Source organism: Sinohyriopsis cumingii, unplaced genomic scaffold (assembly GCF_028554795.1).
Source record: "Sinohyriopsis cumingii isolate HCF-2022 unplaced genomic scaffold, ASM2855479v2 utg002106l, whole genome shotgun sequence".
NCBI classification, from domain to species: Eukaryota; Metazoa; Mollusca; class Bivalvia; order Unionida; family Unionidae; genus Sinohyriopsis; species Sinohyriopsis cumingii.
In genome coordinates, this window is record NW_028316131.1 from 100,116 (window position 1) to 119,694 (window position 19,579).

At 35.3% G+C, this 19,579-nt stretch overlaps 1 protein-coding gene across 1 annotated transcript in view; it reads left to right on the forward strand.

The window, feature by feature from the left end:
* Positions 1 to 19,579, forward strand: part of LOC149771137 (transient receptor potential cation channel subfamily M member-like 2) — a 114,614-nt gene that overhangs the window by 61,293 nt on the left and 33,742 nt on the right. The window contains exons 13-15 of the mRNA XM_089948808.1: positions 1,347 to 1,604; positions 11,093 to 11,267; positions 13,986 to 14,142. Of these exons, the coding sequence (XP_089804934.1) occupies positions 1,347 to 1,604; positions 11,093 to 11,267; positions 13,986 to 14,142 (590 nt within the window). The remainder of the gene's footprint in view (positions 1 to 1,346; positions 1,605 to 11,092; positions 11,268 to 13,985; positions 14,143 to 19,579) is intronic.

Here is a 19,579-nt window from a genome sequence, read left to right on the forward strand (position 1 = left end):
GAAATCGAGAATTATTCGTTTTTGTTGATTGATATAGCACAACCTTGAAAACATATTAGAAAACATACCGCTCATATTAAATGCTATGAATATTATATATGTTTCCATTCGTCTCTATTATATATTTGGGCAGTCCTCTTTTGTGCCTATGCTAATAGTGACACACAGTATGATTTTGCAACGTTCTACAACATGTACAAAATACTGATATAGGTCTATGTCTCACCACACATGTGTACTTTGAAATAATAGCTAAACAAATATGGCAATATTTAAATTGTTGATATTCGATATAATTGCAATGTATTCATATTCGATCGTTTTGTTAAAGCAAAAGTTACAGATTTAATGGTAGGAAAGAAATTATATTTGTGTTGAAGTATAGCAATTAAAGCCACTGTACCTCACATTATAGGTACTGTTGCAAGTCTCTCCTGTCAAACAAATAAAAATATATCATTAAAAATAATTATTGCTTGTTTAAATTAAAACAAACAACATAAAATGAAGCCATTATGAGTAAAATAAACACGAGCAGAAACAATGTAACACAAAACATTTAAAATAACTGCCATTAACTCGATCTGCATGCTATTACTAGCAATATAATTTGTGTTTTGCTATATCATGATCGTGAAATAGAAAACAATGGTCTTTCTAACGGAAATACTCATGCAGCCGCCCCGGCTGGCCAGGGTGGGTATCGAAAAATGTCAATGCCAATGACTTTTGCATTAAAACTCCAATGCTTTACTAGGTGAGAAGACAAGATAATTTAAGTATAATTATGGCCAAATACGATTGCATATCGAACATATCAATTGTGTATCGTTGAAATCTAAACCCGTTTGCACTCTGAAACATTGCAAATTTGTTTAACGCATATACTCCTTTACATAAATGGGCAAAACTGAAGACCGAAATTAACACATTAACAATGTTTTTGTTGTTTGCAAGTACATGAGAAATAGTTGAATCACAAAAGTCATAATCGGACTCTTCGCCTCAATATTGGACAAGGCCGAACAATAAATAAACAATACTCTTCTCAAGTAGAAGCTATATATTCTCTAAGAATTTTAGTTTAGAAATTGAATGTTCTTTCATTTGTAATTTGCAATTTTAAAACCATTTTATAAAAAAAATAAAGAAAAACGTGTTTCCTATAAAATCGAATATGAACATGCTGAAAATTGTCACCCTGAGTATGTTTGCGTATTACATATAAAGGTGAGGTCAGTTTAAGTTTGGTTGGGATATTATAATTACCACCAAGCAAGAGCATATTTATTCGTGTTTTACAGTCCATCTGAAAATTGTGATAACCACTTGCCTTTTTCAAACAGGTTTTAAGAATACCGGCATCGTCTATCTGCAGAAGCGTCCAACTTTACATAGCAGATGAGTGGAATGTCTTGAATATGCTCGCAAATTTGCTGTTTATTAGTGGAGCGGCTGTTTTGATGACCCGTCCTCAAGCAGCTGTTTTAGAAGCTGCTCGTGCCGTTTTGGCAACAGATCTTGTGCTTTTCTTCCTGAGAATTCTTCCCAGTTTTCATGCGCACAGAAAAATAGGACCAAAGTTGGTGATGATCACGAAAATGGTATGTAGCCATGGTATCCGATTTTCTCAAATTAGTCAGTCTTTTACTTCCCATGATTTTTATTTACCACACCATGTAAATCCAAGGGTATATTATTTATTAAAACCATATGACTGCTTGTCTTTTGTTTGTATGCATGTCTATAGACATGCACAATTTTTTTCTCAATAACATAACTTTTTATCTATGATATGTATTTCCATCAAACTTGGGCTGCCTTTGACGAAACGGTGCATAGACACATTTTGCTAGTTACACATTTTCATTCCAAAATATTGTCCTCGGATCTATCATGCCGCAGTTATTTTTAGGTCTGAACCAAGTAAACTATGATTCTTTATCGTTACAACATGATAAGTATATTTTCTGCATATTTCTTCGAGTTATGGCCCTTTATCATTCCGAAGATGTATTGCTTAAGCACTACCTTTTGAACACTTGGGCTAGCATTTAGTAATTATATTTCAACCAAATGTGTGTTGAAGATTTATCTCAACTAGTGTTTGGACGAGTTTATTTACAGGCATATTCTGAACACATTTCTTAAACTGTTGATGCTTGATCATCTTATCATATAATTCCGCTAATATATCTAATAATTAAGTCTCTTGATACTTGTAAAGGTACTGAAACATTAGTCATGTTATTTACAGTATATATGTTGTAAATATAGGATCTATTTTTGGATTTGGACCGAGGCAATGAAATTCCAGTCAAGGGGTTACATTATTTGTCTCCTCGCGAGGCTTGCCGAGTAGAAAGGCATATAATGTCACCCCGCGACCTGGATTTCTTTGTCTCGGTCCAAACCCCAACTTAGATTATTTTTCTTATCCAATATTTTCCTTTCAAGTGAAAAGAACTCTTCACTAGTGTAATATAGTTCGCGTGAAAATGTTTACATGTGGCTCGATAATACAAATATGTTAATGATCGTTGTGGTGTGACCGTTGCATCCGAAGTACATAGTTTTTACGTGTGAGCAAAGAAGAATAACAACATTAAACGTCGCATAGTGATGAGGTATTATCATATTTAATATATGGATGTTACGTGAAATTGACAATAAATAATTAATATGTATTACAAGAAATTGTTTCATCAGTTCCAATTTTGAAAGGTTATATTGTAAATAATGGAACGATACTGGCTACTCAGCTCTGTTGCAGCTATACTTAGTACAAGCTATAACGAAGAGTAACATCTTGCTTTAGACTAGTCATGGGTAATTAGAGATCTGTGTCACTATCGTATATAACTCTCCTTTTCTTCGCAGGTGGTAAAATTGTTTGTGACATACTTGTATTGTTCTCAATATTTATTGTAAAATTACCCCCGTGTACAAAAGACCCTCCAAATACGGCCCCTAGTGGGTAACATGTGCTAAACTTTCAAGTTCTCGGATTTTTTGAAAATTTATTTTTCTGTCTTGGAAATATGGTAAGTGCTATGGTGAAATTTGCTGACGGATTAATGTGTTGACGGATAAATGATTCATTCTGGCTGGTAAGTGCATTATTTGTCATTAAATATGGTATGTACATTTTTGGTTCAACTGGGGTAGAATGGAGATGCTTAACAAAATTAGAATAAAGCATGTTTGGCATAACACATTTTAGGCTGTTTCTAAGTTTTCGGTAGTTTTTAAGAGAGTTCGGAGGCTATGAAGTGTATAGGTATATAGTATCTGTGCATGGAGCAATGCTTTCTGTCATAGTTCATTTCAAGAAGCATTGAGAATTTTATCCTATTTGTATCACAGTCATTTTTCAGGCAAGCCTCATTAAATGTAGCAAACAATATAGAATTGTTTCACAGGAAGTATTTAAACCTAGTTAGGTAGCTTTTGCGAAATTTAATGACGCTGACCTAACAATGTACTGCGCTAGGCCTGGAAATATGATGAAATTGACCATGCTGTGTGAAACGAACTAGCATAATAAAAAAGCCCGACCTCGTATGCCTGTGTGTCTTTGTCTCTCTCGAAATGTTTTTGTATGGTGTGCTCTAAAATAAGGATTTACCTTAAGTTACTATGCTTTTGTTATATATTTGTTGTTGTCGTTTTTGTTGTTGTTTGATTTTTGAACAACTACATCAGGCACAGCAGAAGACAACAAGGGTTTCCTTTTTTAACAGTAGTTCTGTGGACACCTTGACTGACACAACTGGTCTAAAATGACTAGAATGTGATAAGAAAAGTAAGATTAGCAAAACAGCTAGATTTCTTTGTCACATGGGTGAGAAAGCTTCGTCTCATCCAGAAGTAGCCCCGATGAGATCAATAAGGAGTATGCAGCTTGCATTGTCAACATTTAATGTTCTTGATCTACTTCAGAATCGGATTACTAATGGAATGTGAACACTCCACTTTTTGCACTTTTGTTGGCTTTCATTCAAATTTACTGTGTAGTTTTATCTTAACCACAGTACATACCATTGTGCCGATGGTCCAATTTATGCATATTTTACAGGCATTTGGCCCTAGGTCAACTTAGATACGTTGCCCTTATAAGCTTGTGCGGTACCTGACATTCACATTTGATATTTGATTTCAACATGCTTGGCTATGTTACTTTATTAAATAAACTTTTAGATCCATTAATGATGATGAGATTTTTAATATTTCTACAGAGTGATGGCCATTGAAAGACTTAGAATTTGCATGAGGTTCACTTGTGATCTCCCTATCATTGAGATCTTATGTTTCACTGCAATAAAATTTGCAGGGAAGATTTAACATATCTCGATTGTGAGATAACTCTTTTAATGACCATACTTTGACCTTTGTTTACTAACGTTATGGTCGTCGAAAAAATTCAAATCGATTCTATCTGGATATGAATACATTCTGGTATGCCTCTAGTGTGAAAGCACAAAAATAGCTTATTGTTTCGATGAATTACGACACATACCATTGTAAAGGTACAATATCATATGCTTATCACTTTTTATTAATCTTTTTATATATATGGTTCTAAAGTTTTGATTTCAGTTGCTTGCCCTAGAACATATGTGCATTCCAAAGTATTTTGAACAGTCAGACGTGTACACTGTTTGCATTATTTCAGCAATATCGGACGAATATTGCAATATTCTAGGTTTTTTAATTATCAGCTTCTATAACCTTTCACATGACTTTTCATATTTAGCAATGTATTATATTATAATAACTTCAAGAAAGACATGGACTATATGTTACTGGTATATTGCATATGATTTACCTAGTTCCCAGTCCTCTAGATTCTTATCAATGTTGCCAGGGGTCATTTGCAGTGTTAAACATAGACTAATGTACTTCTTGAGATATTAAAATCTTTTATTTGACACCTTTTACATCTGCGTATTACCTAATAAATCATCGTAAATATTTTCCACAAATAACGCCTATTGTCTATAAACCACACAACATGTATCATAGTATAATAAATTTACAAAAGGTATCATATATCACTTATAAATTAAGCTAAACCCTAAATATTATTGCTACAATTCCCAAGGATATATATATATTATAAATACAGTGATTCGTTCACGCTCCAAACATACTTTTCATTCAAATACTGTATCCAAACATGTACAAATAGGAACGAAAATGATTTAAGTATTCTCATGTATGACTAAGATTCAAATAATCTTATGTGATGAAAGTGAGATTCAAATAATCTCATGGAATGAAAAGAAACAGTTTTTAATGAAAGTGAGATTTAAATAATCTCCTGGAATGAAAGTGAGATTCACATAACCACGTGTAATCAAAATAAAGCTTCCAATGTAAGTGAGATTCAAATAATCTCCTGGAATGAAAGTGAGATTCACATAATCTAATGTAATCAAAATAAAGATTCAAATAATCTCATGTAATCTAAATGACTCCAATGTACTCAATTGAAACAACAACCAATTGAAACAAACATGACTCAGTCATTTGTATAGTCGTATGATTCATAAATATTTGTAAAACTTTCAAATGTGTCCACTGACAAACAACACAGCTCTCCCGAATTCTTGGGTTGGCCCTCTCTTGAATTGCCCGTACAACCCCTTCATGGATCCACCATGCGCACAAGTTTGCAAACCAGCGGTTTCGGCTTCGTATGGCCTTGATTGTTACATCATCTTCCATATCGACACACCGACTGCCAGATAGATACCCGGAGATACCCGCACACATATACACACCGACAGTTGTAATAAGTTGGGTTGGCACACTTGTATTGACCACGACGACCCTTCATTGACCCACCATGCACACAGACATACGTATAGACATACGTACAGACAGCTACAGACAGCCCTAAATAGCTTCAGACAGCCCTAAAAGGCTACAATAATACCAAACTGGTCATAATAATAGGTTCGGAATTAATATCTATAGAAACGTGCTACTAAATAAACTCTAATAGCACCTTGAAATTCAAATGTTCACAACGTTTGAAATCTGCGTAGTAGTAAACGTATCATTTTACGATACGACATTAAAAACTGAATACGCTTCACATATAATAAAAAATACAAATGTAACAGTTACCACTACGGCTGGAGAACACAAATGGAGAACGTTCACTTCTTGACAAGAGCCATAGACCAGTGTGTCAGTTAGAAACGGAACTTGCCTTAAATCCACAGGAGAGTGAGTATTAGTCAGGATAAAATACCCGTGCTTACCGTGCTTTTAGTGAATATCGCTGCAAGCGATCTACGACGAGGTACATGCTTGTTTAGTTGCTTACCTAGGAAACAAATTATTCACCCTAGGTAACGTTGTACGCATGTACGACGAAAATGATCAATTCCTTCTAAGGCGAAACCTAGTTATTTCTTGCCTTATTCTGTGACAAATGCAGCAAGCATTTTATTATATGTTCTTGTTCTTATTCTACCTAACGCTCAATTATATTAACAAAATACACTACAAGAAACAAAGTAATTGATTGAATGTCGTATTCCAAACTAAATATATCATTACACAACAACAGCATTATTACTGCGCACATAGCTCCGCCCAGGAAAATTTGAACTTAGTCGCACGCTCGACATAACGTTTGAAAGAAAAAGGCTTGTCTTGCTAAACTTGAAATTTCGATTCTTATTGTGAATGAATGCGCATTGCAACAACTTTTCCATTTGATCTAGAATGAATAGATTTGGTATTTTTTTCTATGCTACGAAATTTCGTGACTATGGACTGGATTTATGTGTCAAAATTTCACATGAACTACATCGGATTGAAGAAGCGAGGTAGAAGCGTGTTTACATCTGCAAAAGTGTTTCTGTCTCTGTCACTGAATGCTTGAAATCGTATTGTGGGAAACATATGAAGTGTTTCAATTGCAATTATCAAAAATACGCTATGCAATTTAATGTTTATTTCATTTTGAGTACAGTAAATAAGATGTAATTGCAGTTATATTCGACATTACAGTACAATTTCGAAATGTATAATCAAGATTAAGAACCTATGACATGACTCATGTAATTCGGATTTGCAGAACTAAAAAATTACATTTTGAGGAAATTCAGGATGTAAAACTGTAATTATATCTTTTTGCCATTTTTATGACCAGATAAAGAAGACAGTTTATCCCTTGTCACTCGTATGTTCTTTGTAAGGACCCTTTCTAGCGTCAACTGTATAGCTAACCTAAATCCGAAACATTTTATCAAACAAGTTAACTGGGATTGTGCCAAAGCAGATGGAATGTGGCAGTCCACGAATCATCTGCTTTACTTCATCCAGATACAAATTTAATCAACCAAAACGTAAAGCGCCTACTACGCGAGTGTATATGATTTGTTTACAAATCAAAAGTGCTGGCGTCTGCGTCTATTGTTTGCTTATAATAGAAAGTAGTTCCTTTATGCACGTGAATGCAATATGAATATGTGCAATATCGTAAAATATTGAACGATTCTGACAATGTAAAGTTAACGTAAAAAAAATAAGCATATAATAATAATAGTTACGCCGCGGACGATGTGTGATATAGACTGTAAAATAGTAATATATAAATAATTAAAAAAGTTAAGAGCAAACATTGTGTGATTGATTAAAGTGAATATATGTACAAAATACTTTGCAATATTCAAATGTCGAGATTTCTGGCCTATTTTTAACAACTATGATTGCCTCCATAGAAATGTATAGATTCCTTAAAGGACCGAAACCATGTTAAACTGTCTTTGAACGTTGAACTATTGCATTTCTGTGACCAAAAGTTAATGATGCAGCCTTGTACCAAATTCATACCCAGTCCTCCTCACTTTATAACCGGATTATTAAAATGCTAATGACAAGATATTGTTCTGAGTACATATCTTTTCAGAAAGATGTTTGATTGTACAGTACATGTGACAACGTGGGAATAAACTATCGTGACATTCATACTATTAGACCAGAATATTCATCTAATATGAAGGAAATGTTAGATATTCCATGGACGCTTATATTGAAAATACAATATGCTCGGCTTGGTTTTCTCCTAAGAAAGCAGCACAATGTCAAATTTATATCGGACGTAAAGTTTCTTCATACACAGGCCAATGCATACTGTAGACAAACAGAGCACAATATTATACAACGACAGCAGTTTCTACCCACTACACTTTTTATCAAATTTCATGTGAATGCCTTTCAAGGATACAACTACTGGGACGTTAAAGTTCTCCCACATTTCAACTTATAACAAGATCTTCTTTAGGGGATAATAAATTTCATGCACAGAGGCAAACATAAACGCCACAGGTTCCTTTCGGCAAATATAGGCAACATTTTATAAAAATTAGGACGCGGTAATAATATGTATTAGAAAACTAACCAAACACTAGAATAAATGCAAATATTTGATCAAGTATATGCATAAGGATGGTGAATTGGACAAACACATCAAGACGACAGCTAGAATTACAATGCATTTTGGAGATCATCGTGACCTAGTTAACTATTGCATTACCAGAAGACTGGCATAATATGTAGCAGTGCGTTCACTTTAACAACTGAGATATAATTTTCACTGCAGAAAGCAGATGGATACATATAATTAAATTGCACTCGAAAATGCAGCAAAGACATGAAAGTAATAATGCTACATTAATTTTAAATTGTTCGAGTTGGTTGAAACAAATCAAAGTGATAAGAAAAATTCACGTATGGTGGTTTAAGCATATAACTGTTGGATGAAGCTTCCATGTTGTAACCAATGAATTGACAGATTGTCCACATGCCAGCGAAATGCTTGGCATGTTTGTTTGGCCTTATTTATTATATATCATTCGTAATCTACGACGATGCTGCTCTAGCTACTCACACAGCAGCTTAGCTAAAGCGCCTGATCGATCGCTTTGCTAAAGCATGCGATGAGTTTGGGCAGACCATCAGCCTAAAGAAAGCAGACGTGATGGCTCAGGACGCGGACCCCTCAAGCATAATCATCATCAACAACTATTAATTTGAGGTAGTCAGTCAGATCACGTACCTCGGCTCTACCATCACGAACAACCTCTCGCTCGATCCTGAGCTCAGCAAGCTCGATTGAAAATGCATCACCTACTCCAGGTTGTCGCAGAGAGTGTGGAACATCAGCATGCTGACCCTGATCACTAAGATCTCCGTGTGCCGTGCCCGCGTACAAGGCACTCTCCTGTACGCGAGTGAAACCTGGGTTGGAGCTGCTTCTTCTTTCTCCGCGATCGCTTTTCATCAGCTAGCAAGCATAACTTGTCCTCGCCGTCTTTCAGACCAGTGCTCAGAGCACGTCGCCTGCTGGACCTTTTCAGAGCAAGCTCGTCCCAGGTGTTGACATCGATGTCAAGGGCTTTGATGTCGCGCTTACAGACATCCTTGACGCAGAGATGTGACCGTCCGATCGACCTTTTGCCAGAGGCAAGTTTCGAATAAAGAATGTCTTTGGGGATCCGCCCGTCATCCAGCCGACGTACTGATGCGACGTTGGCGAAGGAGTGTGACCATGCTTGAATCTTGGCATGTTCAAGCACCTCGCTGTTTGCTGCTCGATCGCTCCAGTGATGCCGAGTATGCGTCGGTTTTCTCTTGTGAGGCGAACATAGTCCAGACTCAACCTTCAAGTACAGGAAGTGCAGCAAGGACTGCCACTCGGGTGTTGGACAACATGGCCACAGCAGACGCTGCACAACCACCAACCACTTCCATCTTCTCTCGAGACTAATGGATGCCAATTATTTATAACATAGCATTTGTAATTTATTACTAGGTTTAAAGTTCTCCTTTTATCCAACATATCGGATAACGTCAATCGTAAACATGCAGATGTAGATCATATTCATACTGATACATCCAAATTTGTATCTTGTTGGAAAAAAATTGCATAGAATAGTCCCGGGAATTTGCTTAGGATTAGGTAACGTGTGTTGTGATTATGTTCTTGCTGCAGTATATGATTTGTGTGCAACTGGGTACACATAACCACAAACGGTGATCTACTAAGGTTTTGTCCGTTACGGATCACTGCCATCTCACCTCTGTCTGTGTGGGTCCGAGTTTCGGATTCAACCAATGTGGGTATGTGAGAAAGCTTCCAGAATCTTCTCGTGGGTCGGTGGTTCTTTCCGGGGATTTTCCCGCGTTCTTCCTCCACCATTAATACTGGCCGCCCTGTATAGCCTATAGTGTGCTGGAAAATGGCGTCAAACCCTACAACAACAACAGTAAGGTTTTGAGCTTTTGGACATTTGTAAATATTTACGATAATGTTACATTGAAAACACCTTTACCAGACAAATTCTTCAGCAAAATGAAAGAAAAAACTAAACTAATGCAAGGATTATTATTAGTCGTAACAAGAAGTAATATTTGCTGTATTAAATATTCAGAAAGAATTTGTTTTTCTTATTGGGGAAGGTTTAATAATATCCTTCCATTCTTTCATTTGTTTTTGTGGGTATTTCGGCACTATTGCACTATTCTTTACGATAGGCTTTGTTGCCTAAATTAACCGAAGAACTTTCAGCATTTTCCCCTACAGCAGGACGCTTTCCCCACAGCAGGACGCTTTCCCCACAGCAGGACGCTTTCCCATTTATTAGTGCTTCAAAAAATTAAATAGAAATATAAGCCCTGAAAACTTTGAAAAACATAACATACGTAACATAGTCTTAATGAATACTCCTTATATTATAGACGATTGTAATAAATTGGTGCTTTCATTTTATTTGTTGAATTTTTAATTAGGATATTAAAATGTTTTGATCAACTACGTTTTGCGTCTAATATATGGCAATTGTACACTAACTTGAATTTGAAAATGTGATCATTAACTGCTAGTTATCCACTACAGTGTTTATTAGATAAACATGAATATTATTTGCGAATGTATCTCTTTCTGAAACATTAATTCATGTTGTTATTTGATTTATAATGGCAAAGATTTACTTGTTCAAAGTAAGACTTATTCACATATGTGTTTCTAATAAAGAGGGTCATGTGTTAGACTTATGCTTTCTTTTCACAGGTTTGGGATTTGGGTTTATTGGCTGCAATAGTAGGGGTTTTTATTTTGGTGTATGCAATTGCATTCTATGCCATCTTGTACCCTGATACCAAGCTCACTACAGACACCGTGATGGCCATATTAAAGCAACCATATTGGAATATATATGGAGATCTTATATTGGAATATATTCAAGGTATGCAGTGAGATGAATGATAGCTTTACCTTTATAACAAGTATCTATATGTCATTGTATGTATATATGTATGTATGTATATATTTATGTGTGATGTGTGATGTGATTTGGATTTTTAACGTAGCTTTAACAATTTTTCAGTCATATCGCTACGATGTCTAAAATGTGGCAGTTTATAGTGATGTCTAGCACTGGGGCATCATGCCGCAGACATATAGCATGATGTCTCACCCAGTCACATTATCCTGACACCGGGCCGACCAGTCCTAACACTAACCTCTTAATGCTGAGCGCCAAGCGAGGCAGCTGTTAGTACCGTTTTTGTAAGTCTTTGGTATGACTCGGCCTGGGATCGAACCCACGACCTCCCGCATCCGAGGCGGACGCTCTAACCACTGGGCCACCGGAGCGGTGCTGTATATATTTATGTATGTATGTATGTATGTATGTATGTATGTATGTATGTATGTGTGTGTGTATGTATGTATGTATGTACGTATGTATGTATGTATGTATGTATGTATGTATGTATGTATGTATGTATGTATGTATGTATCTATCTATGTCTGTATGTATGGAGATATGTATGCATGTATCTATGCATGTATAGATGTATAATTGTTGGTAGGTAGACAGGTAGGACGGTGAAATTTTGGTTACCTGTTTAGTAGCGGAATATTGTTAAACACATCAAATATCTATCCATGTTTGTTGATATAATGTTGTTGATGCCACATCAGCATAATCCCGGCTACGTATGACTGATTTAAAGTTATGTACACTTAAAAAGAACATTTGGTAATATTTGTAAGAAAGATGCAACATTCCAAAATCTAGATAGTCATGCATGATAAAAAGTAACGATCTCAAAATGTGCAAATAATGAGTGGCAGATATTAAAATCTAGAAAGGGTTGAACAGTTGCTAAATATGTTTCAATTTTTTCTCATACAACATATGGCTAATGATGCTCAATATTTGTATATAGGGTATATGAAATAAAACAATCAGGACAAAATGGAAAATGTTTCATAAATATTGATTGTTCGAGCATCGGATTAATAATTCAAGAGTTGTGGGTTTCTCTCCTCTCTCAGATCAGTGCAGTAGGATGCCTTAGTGTATATTGTATGTCTCATGGAAACATGCTTATAAAAACAAATAAACATCCAACCAAATATTTGATCAAAGTTATATACAACATAATGATTAGACCATACTCGATTGACAGCTCTATTTTACACCTGTTCAATCAGTTTATTCAGTGGTCTTAACTGAATCTCTTTCATTTAAAATAAAATAACTAATAATTCAGCAGTAGCAGGAACAATCAAAATATAATTCTCGTCTGTTTCTAAGATTGGAGATACTCAGTCCTTCTTGACAACAGCTTAGCGCATTTTCACTAAATTTGACATAGTACTCTGGAATCTAGATATTCAAATCGATATAAATAGTTCTGATTTCACACAAAATGTGTTGTCGATTCTCAAAACAAAATGACATCTTTGAATTAGCAATAATTTATCCAAATGTCAAGAATGGCTGATTTGATATAACATGCTTACAACAGGGTCTTTGAATAAGGTACACAATATGGATTTAACTACAGTAGGTGCTATTGCTGACCATGTAAAGAAATATATTAAAAGTGCATATTTGAAATCGAAGCGTGCTCTTAACAAGCTGCAAATAACTAAATGGTCCACAATATTTTTTAAAAAATTGCCAATGAGATAAACATCATTCATGATTCAAAAGGAATGATCTTGTATACAAACTGAAGTTCGGATGAACTGGACTTATGGTTATCTACAGAAGACATATATAAATAACTTAACTTTGTCATTGGACGATTAACAATTAGAATGTAGGATTAGTTGTTCAATGACATTTAGAAATATAAAATAAATATAGAAAAAATTAAATCCGATCAACAAAAAATCCCCCCCCCCAAACAAAAACAGACAGTTGCCCTGTCTCTGATTAAAATTGCGAACAGAATAAATATTTTATGAAGATATGGTAATTGCCGAATAACTCTAGAAATGATAAGCTAAAATTATATCAGTGTAACTGTTCTAATCATTAGAAAATGCATATATGAAGGAGGATGGTAACCATTTGTAACTGAGTGTCATTTACCTTATAATATAAAACTTTCAATTATACCATGACCTAATAAAGTTAAATTTTCATTTTTGAAGCATAAGCTATATGTCACAGATGTTTGCGGAAGTTTTGAATATTGTATCCAATAAATAAAGGTAATTGCATATATTAATCGTGTTTTTCTTGGTGTAGCAGAATTACTTGTTCCTGTGGGAAACACTCCGAGTGACATTAATACTATTACATTATTTTTTAATGATGCTGACCACATCCTGCAAATTGGAAATAAAACCATATAACCCTCTAAAGATATTATGTTCAAAAAACGAAATGATCAGGGACAAACATTACTGGAGATATTCGCATCTGAAGGAATTTCCATTATGCTGAAATCCATTGAATCATCATCATACAACATTTGTAAAACATATTCCACATTTCATATTTTTCAAATCATTTATATGTAACGAGACCAATTACACGATTTTTATATTGGTTGCATACCACTTGTCGGCTTCTTGAAACTCTCAGATTCAGCGTCAACTTCTCAGAGGAACACCGAAGCCCTTTTTGTTTTACAACTAAAACTTTGTTCTATTAAACAAGGTGCAGACAACTGTTCAAACGATGCAGCTGTGTATAGAGATGGGACCGTGCCTCGTTGTCCTACAGAGGCTAGACAATACTTTGCGTCAGTGATGATGGGGATATACATGTTAATGACTAACATCATGCTTCTCAGTTTGCTGATTGCTACATTCAGGTATTATAAATCATAAATTTAAAACATACACAGTTACACAATGGCAATATGAGAACTACCACAGCTTCTTTTATAAAATAATTTATGCTATAAATTTATTTTAAGAAATAATTATATTACTGAAAGTAATGCCTTCAGACACTTTCTATCTTTTTATATTTCCTTCCCTCTTTCTTACTTCTTTCTTTCTTTTTTCTTTATCTCGTTTTGTTCTTTGTCTTTGTCTTCTTCTTCACAAACCTAGAGATTTAACACTTGTTTTGAAAAAGCAAGCAGAAGCAAACTTCTACTTAATGGCAAATCTGTAAAACGAACCTTTTCTGCTTCGACATGCATATGAAGGTTAATGTTCGTAGACATGATATTGGTTACTTATACATACCGTTGGAAGAAATGGCAATTTCTACTTATAGTCATACATAAACTGAGAAACTAATATGTACAACTAATATCTGTGTAAAGTGTACATATCTCATTTAAGATAACAGTCTCACTTTCAACCCTATGATATAATTAGTTTATAAAAGTTTAATGCAGACATGGTTGTATTGGGTTCATAAACAAAAGATTTGAAAAGTTAGAACTTTATTCCATCAAGCATTTATTGGCAGAAATTATTATAAAAAAATGTTTTCCAGCGTGTAGAAATGATGCTGATTCACTTCATAATATAAATATTTTTAACATGTATTATTGTAATTTTTGTCAACGACAACATATGATTCAGATCTTTCTTATACGTGCAGTTTAATAGAGTATCCTTTAACAAACCTCACTCCAGTTACCAAAAGTACTTATTACTTCTGAGTGCGCTAAAAATCTAGTGTGCTTAATAAATGGAAACAATTTAAATATTTTTCCAAAATGATACCAATTAACGTTCTCACGGTTATCTTGTGTGGGAGACATTTTTTTACTAATTATATTCCATTTCTTCTCCGTTCACTTTACATTGTCAGAATCGCGCAATATTCTACGATAGTGAAAACCACGACACGTGTGCGTAGAAATAGTATAGCATATTAGGAACTACTTTGTAAACAATCCATGTACACTCATGTATAAGACACTTTAGGTTTTAGTTTATTAGGTTTGTTTATGGATGAACTAAACCAGCTCTTTCATCTATTTGAAAGTACAAATGATAAAGTGAACAAATTGGACGAGTTTACTGAGTCACAAATGAAACTTTCAGACATGCAAATGAATGAACGTGGCATTCGCAATGTCCACAACAAACGTGACAGACCAAGTATTGAAAATATCATTCTGCCAATTTAAACATGCATTTAGGAGGAATGTTAGTAACTTTTCCCTAATGAAAATGTTCATTCTATGACCAGTGTCCTCTGGGGTATATTAAATAGCATATGCAATCATACTTAGCGCAAGGGTTATATTATATCTGTAAAAAATGTACCATTTTATAAGTGAAACGTACTAAATTGGTGAGAAAATGCAATTGAAGGTATAGTAGAAAAGTAGGTACCTGAGAGCCAATAATCCAAGACAACGAAGAATTCTTATTTATCATGGCTGAATGGAATGCCATTTTGCATATAGAGATGAACAGACTGATTAAAGGAATATACTGATTTCTTTGGTTAGGTACCTTTGTATAAATGAACGATTATATTGTAATATAAAAAAAAATCATGTTCTTCTTAATACATTCCGTTGTGCTTGTACATCATTCTGAGTAAGAATATTGGGTTTATCTAAAACAGATTCAAACGCTTTCCTGCTTTGGAAATATGTGTTTGTGTCAATCAAAGGATTGTTTAATTGACAGTCGTCTCAAATGAGACTTAGGCATTTTTTCCTCTGGCTTCAATGAATATTGTTTTACATGACCTGTGATGAGAAGAAGAATATTTCATTTACAGGTGAATATTTGTTTCTTTCACTTGACCATCAGTAGAGAGACTATTATCGGATTTTCTATCATTGTTACATCTAACAACGATAACTGCATACTGGATGCACTAAAATAGCAATGTCAAAGCAGCCTTTTGCCTTTTGAGATATTTTGGGTCTCTGATACACTACACAGCTTCTATCCACTACAATATTTGAAGCGATTAATATGCCATTCGCAATCCTTTGATGTTTATCATTAATAACTCCAAGAAAATGAATACCCATCGGGGATATAGTCTGTTACGTATATCAGAACTAACAGACCTAAAAGTTAAAAAAAGGTTTATCACCAGTACTTGTTAGGCATTTTTAATCATCCACGATCTTACAGCTGTATATGGTTTTCGTGTTACCTATCAATACTCCCAGGCTCCCAACTCGAAAAAGAAATGATCGAGAATGAAAGATATATACGAAAGTTTAATCATTTCAGCATACAAGAAAATGCGGATTGTTTAACTCAGTTTTTACAGTCTGTTGTTCAAGGCGGTTTATTATTTGTGCTCAGAATTGTCAGTGGCTTTATAGTTCCGCCAAGACAGCTTCAAAGCGGCCACGCTAATTAATTTATCCTCGATAGTTACTGAAAATAATTTGTTATTCGTGTTGATACCGCTTTGGGAAGCTGCAGGGTCTGAATAAACACGCCATGTGAATTTAATTGTATCCAAATTAATTTGTTAGCACCTCCAGAGACACCGTTTGTTGTCGATATAGCTCCAACAATAATTCCGATTGGTGCACCTAAGATGAATGTTGTGGATGCGACTCCGGTCACACAAAGACCAACAATAGCATATACGACCAAACACGCGCGTTTGTATTTCACTTTCAGCACGGTTCTCTTGGTAATTTCATATCGCAACTATTATTCCGCTTCGATTATTTCCTCACATCGGTAAATCTGAGGCTCCATACCGATTATGCCTAGCACGTTTACATCTAACGATCGTCTTTGTCCAATGAATGTTTCCCGAGCAAATGCGTCGTTGCTGAATAACAGCTGTGTTCCTTCTTTTCTAGGATGAGTCAATTCTGGTTAAAATTATTCGCTAGTGAATGTAACTTGTGTGGATATATTTGCGAGAAGCACTTTTGTAAAGAATCCCGGAGTATTCTTGCATCTGTTGCTGTAACTAAGCGCTTGGGCGTTATCATGTGCAGAAGCCGTGATTCCTCGAGTTACCAATGGTACATCCAACTTGCTTCCAACGAGCAATTTCGACTTTATCCTCAACAAAACTATATGACAGGTCATAGGAGGTTTGGTAACATCACTTTCAAGTAGATATTCTTCGAGAAGTGGAGCAATATTGTTATGGATGTTATCATCCTCTGTCAGTTGTTTCCAGCACACCTTCGATTAACTACACAACCATATCGCCGAGGTCAGATTCCATTACTTGTATATATAATGATAAAATCTTAAACACAAACACCAAAGAGGGTTAAACAACCTTCAAGTTAAACGTAGAGTGAGTCGCACTGAAATTCATTACCGGTGACTAACGATACTAATAATGTACCTGTGTAAAAATTTAAATCATTTCTGGCGGGATGTTAATACATGATATTAATGTTACCTGATCTTGATCAAGATGCCGCTTATATTTTGTCAATATTCTCTTTCCTTTGAGTCCCACACATCTTTAGTTCCAGTTATGACAATCAAGTATGATCCAGATTTCCGCACCTTTAAAATCTGAAGTTTCTTTAGGTTCAAACCCTTTTCAATAAGATGATCTAAAATATATAGACCTTTTACTAAGGTTACCTGGTCATATTTCCTCTTCTACTTTGAATAATATTCCTTGAATTAATCTCCACGAATTTAGTACGCGTGGTGGTGCGGTAATGTTAGCGATCTGTTCACCTACGTCTTGGTTTAATCTACCATTGGCCGTATCAATGTATTCTTTAATAATTGTGGCCGACACGCTGCTATCTCTGTTTAAGCGTTGTCAGTGATTTCCAGGTCATTCTCGATAGCCCGGTTCAACTTAAAAATGATATCTTGAATGTCAACGTTAGACGTTTGCAGTATATCAGTTTGATTGTAAAAACTAAGAAACTAACCTGTGTCAGCACCAACAACAAGACGATTAGCTAACTTATTTAAATCGGCTTTGATGACAAATCAGCTCAGATCCACATCAGCAAAACGTCGTCGAGCTGTGTAACATTCACAAGTGTTAATTGTCATTTATATAATATTAAACGTACTTTAATGTGAAATCAGTAAATTCTTGTGGGGTTGGTGAACCCTCAAGTGTTTGTAACGCTTCAAGAACACTATGGCATCTTATGGGCCCATCCAACTGAGTATTGCTGGTATAGTTGATTAGAACAAACGCTGTTATCCAGGTTAATTATGACCGGTTAAAATAATGGACATTTCTTGGTGGTGCAAGTCCATACAAGTTAAACTACAAACGATGTTGAGGTGTCACCAGGTATGGGATCAAATAAGTGTCAGGTCCTGCTATTAAACTAAGGTTGACGATGGCGGTTTCAAGTTTGCTTGGCACCGTCGATGTAAGTTCATTTCGCATAAAGACACCACGAAAATGTTTGATTTTTAATCAAGATTCCTTAATGGTGCGACTTTGTGCCTGCTATACCGGGTAACTGAAGTCCTCTGCCAGATGGTATTCGAAGATGTTACCTACCACCGCCTTTTTCAGTGCAATTCCTGATGTAGTTCCGACAAAACTAACGCCTAAGCTTTTGAAACCGCTGTAGCCGCTGCTGCCAACAAAGTTGGAATTACTGCAAGGAATGGAAATATTCCACTGGTCGTTTGCATTTGTGTCACCTCTGGTATTGATAATTATAATGATGCCGAGGTGTTAATGTCTTTAGCAGCATTAAACTGTGAATGTTGTGTATGGGTCTACTACACGGGAACATATCCATTTAGTTTTTGCCGGTGAAAGTTTCAATGTGACCTTACAATAGTTGTTTTCTTTCATTTTCATTTTGTCCACCTGAATTTTAATACGACCGACATTCACTTTGTGATAATACATTATTATTTAAATACGTATGCATCAAGTTCAAATATGAATTTCTCACATGAGCATTGATCACCCTCGTTCAACCATCAGCAAACACCAAAACAGAGTTGTATCAGAATGTATCATTGATAACCAGCAGTACCAGCCGTACCAACACGTGCATGAAAATACATGTCCACAACAGACTCTTTAAACAGCTCCAGGTGTTCCAGTGAAAAGTAATACATCGGTACAGTGTCTCAATTTTGTACATTGAAACCCTACAAACACATGATTGGTGCGCTATGACCATGTTTAGTACATATTTGCCATTTAAATTGCACATGAATAGTAGTTGGTGGGTGTGCATCTGTGCAGGAAGAGACAGCGTTGAAGCATACACGATAAGTGCCATTCTGTAATTATTGAAATGAATAACACACTCATCCGCAACTCGAATGTTTATAATACAACTTTACCATCAGTGGCAGCTGCAGCACGCTAAAATTCTTGTTCTTGCA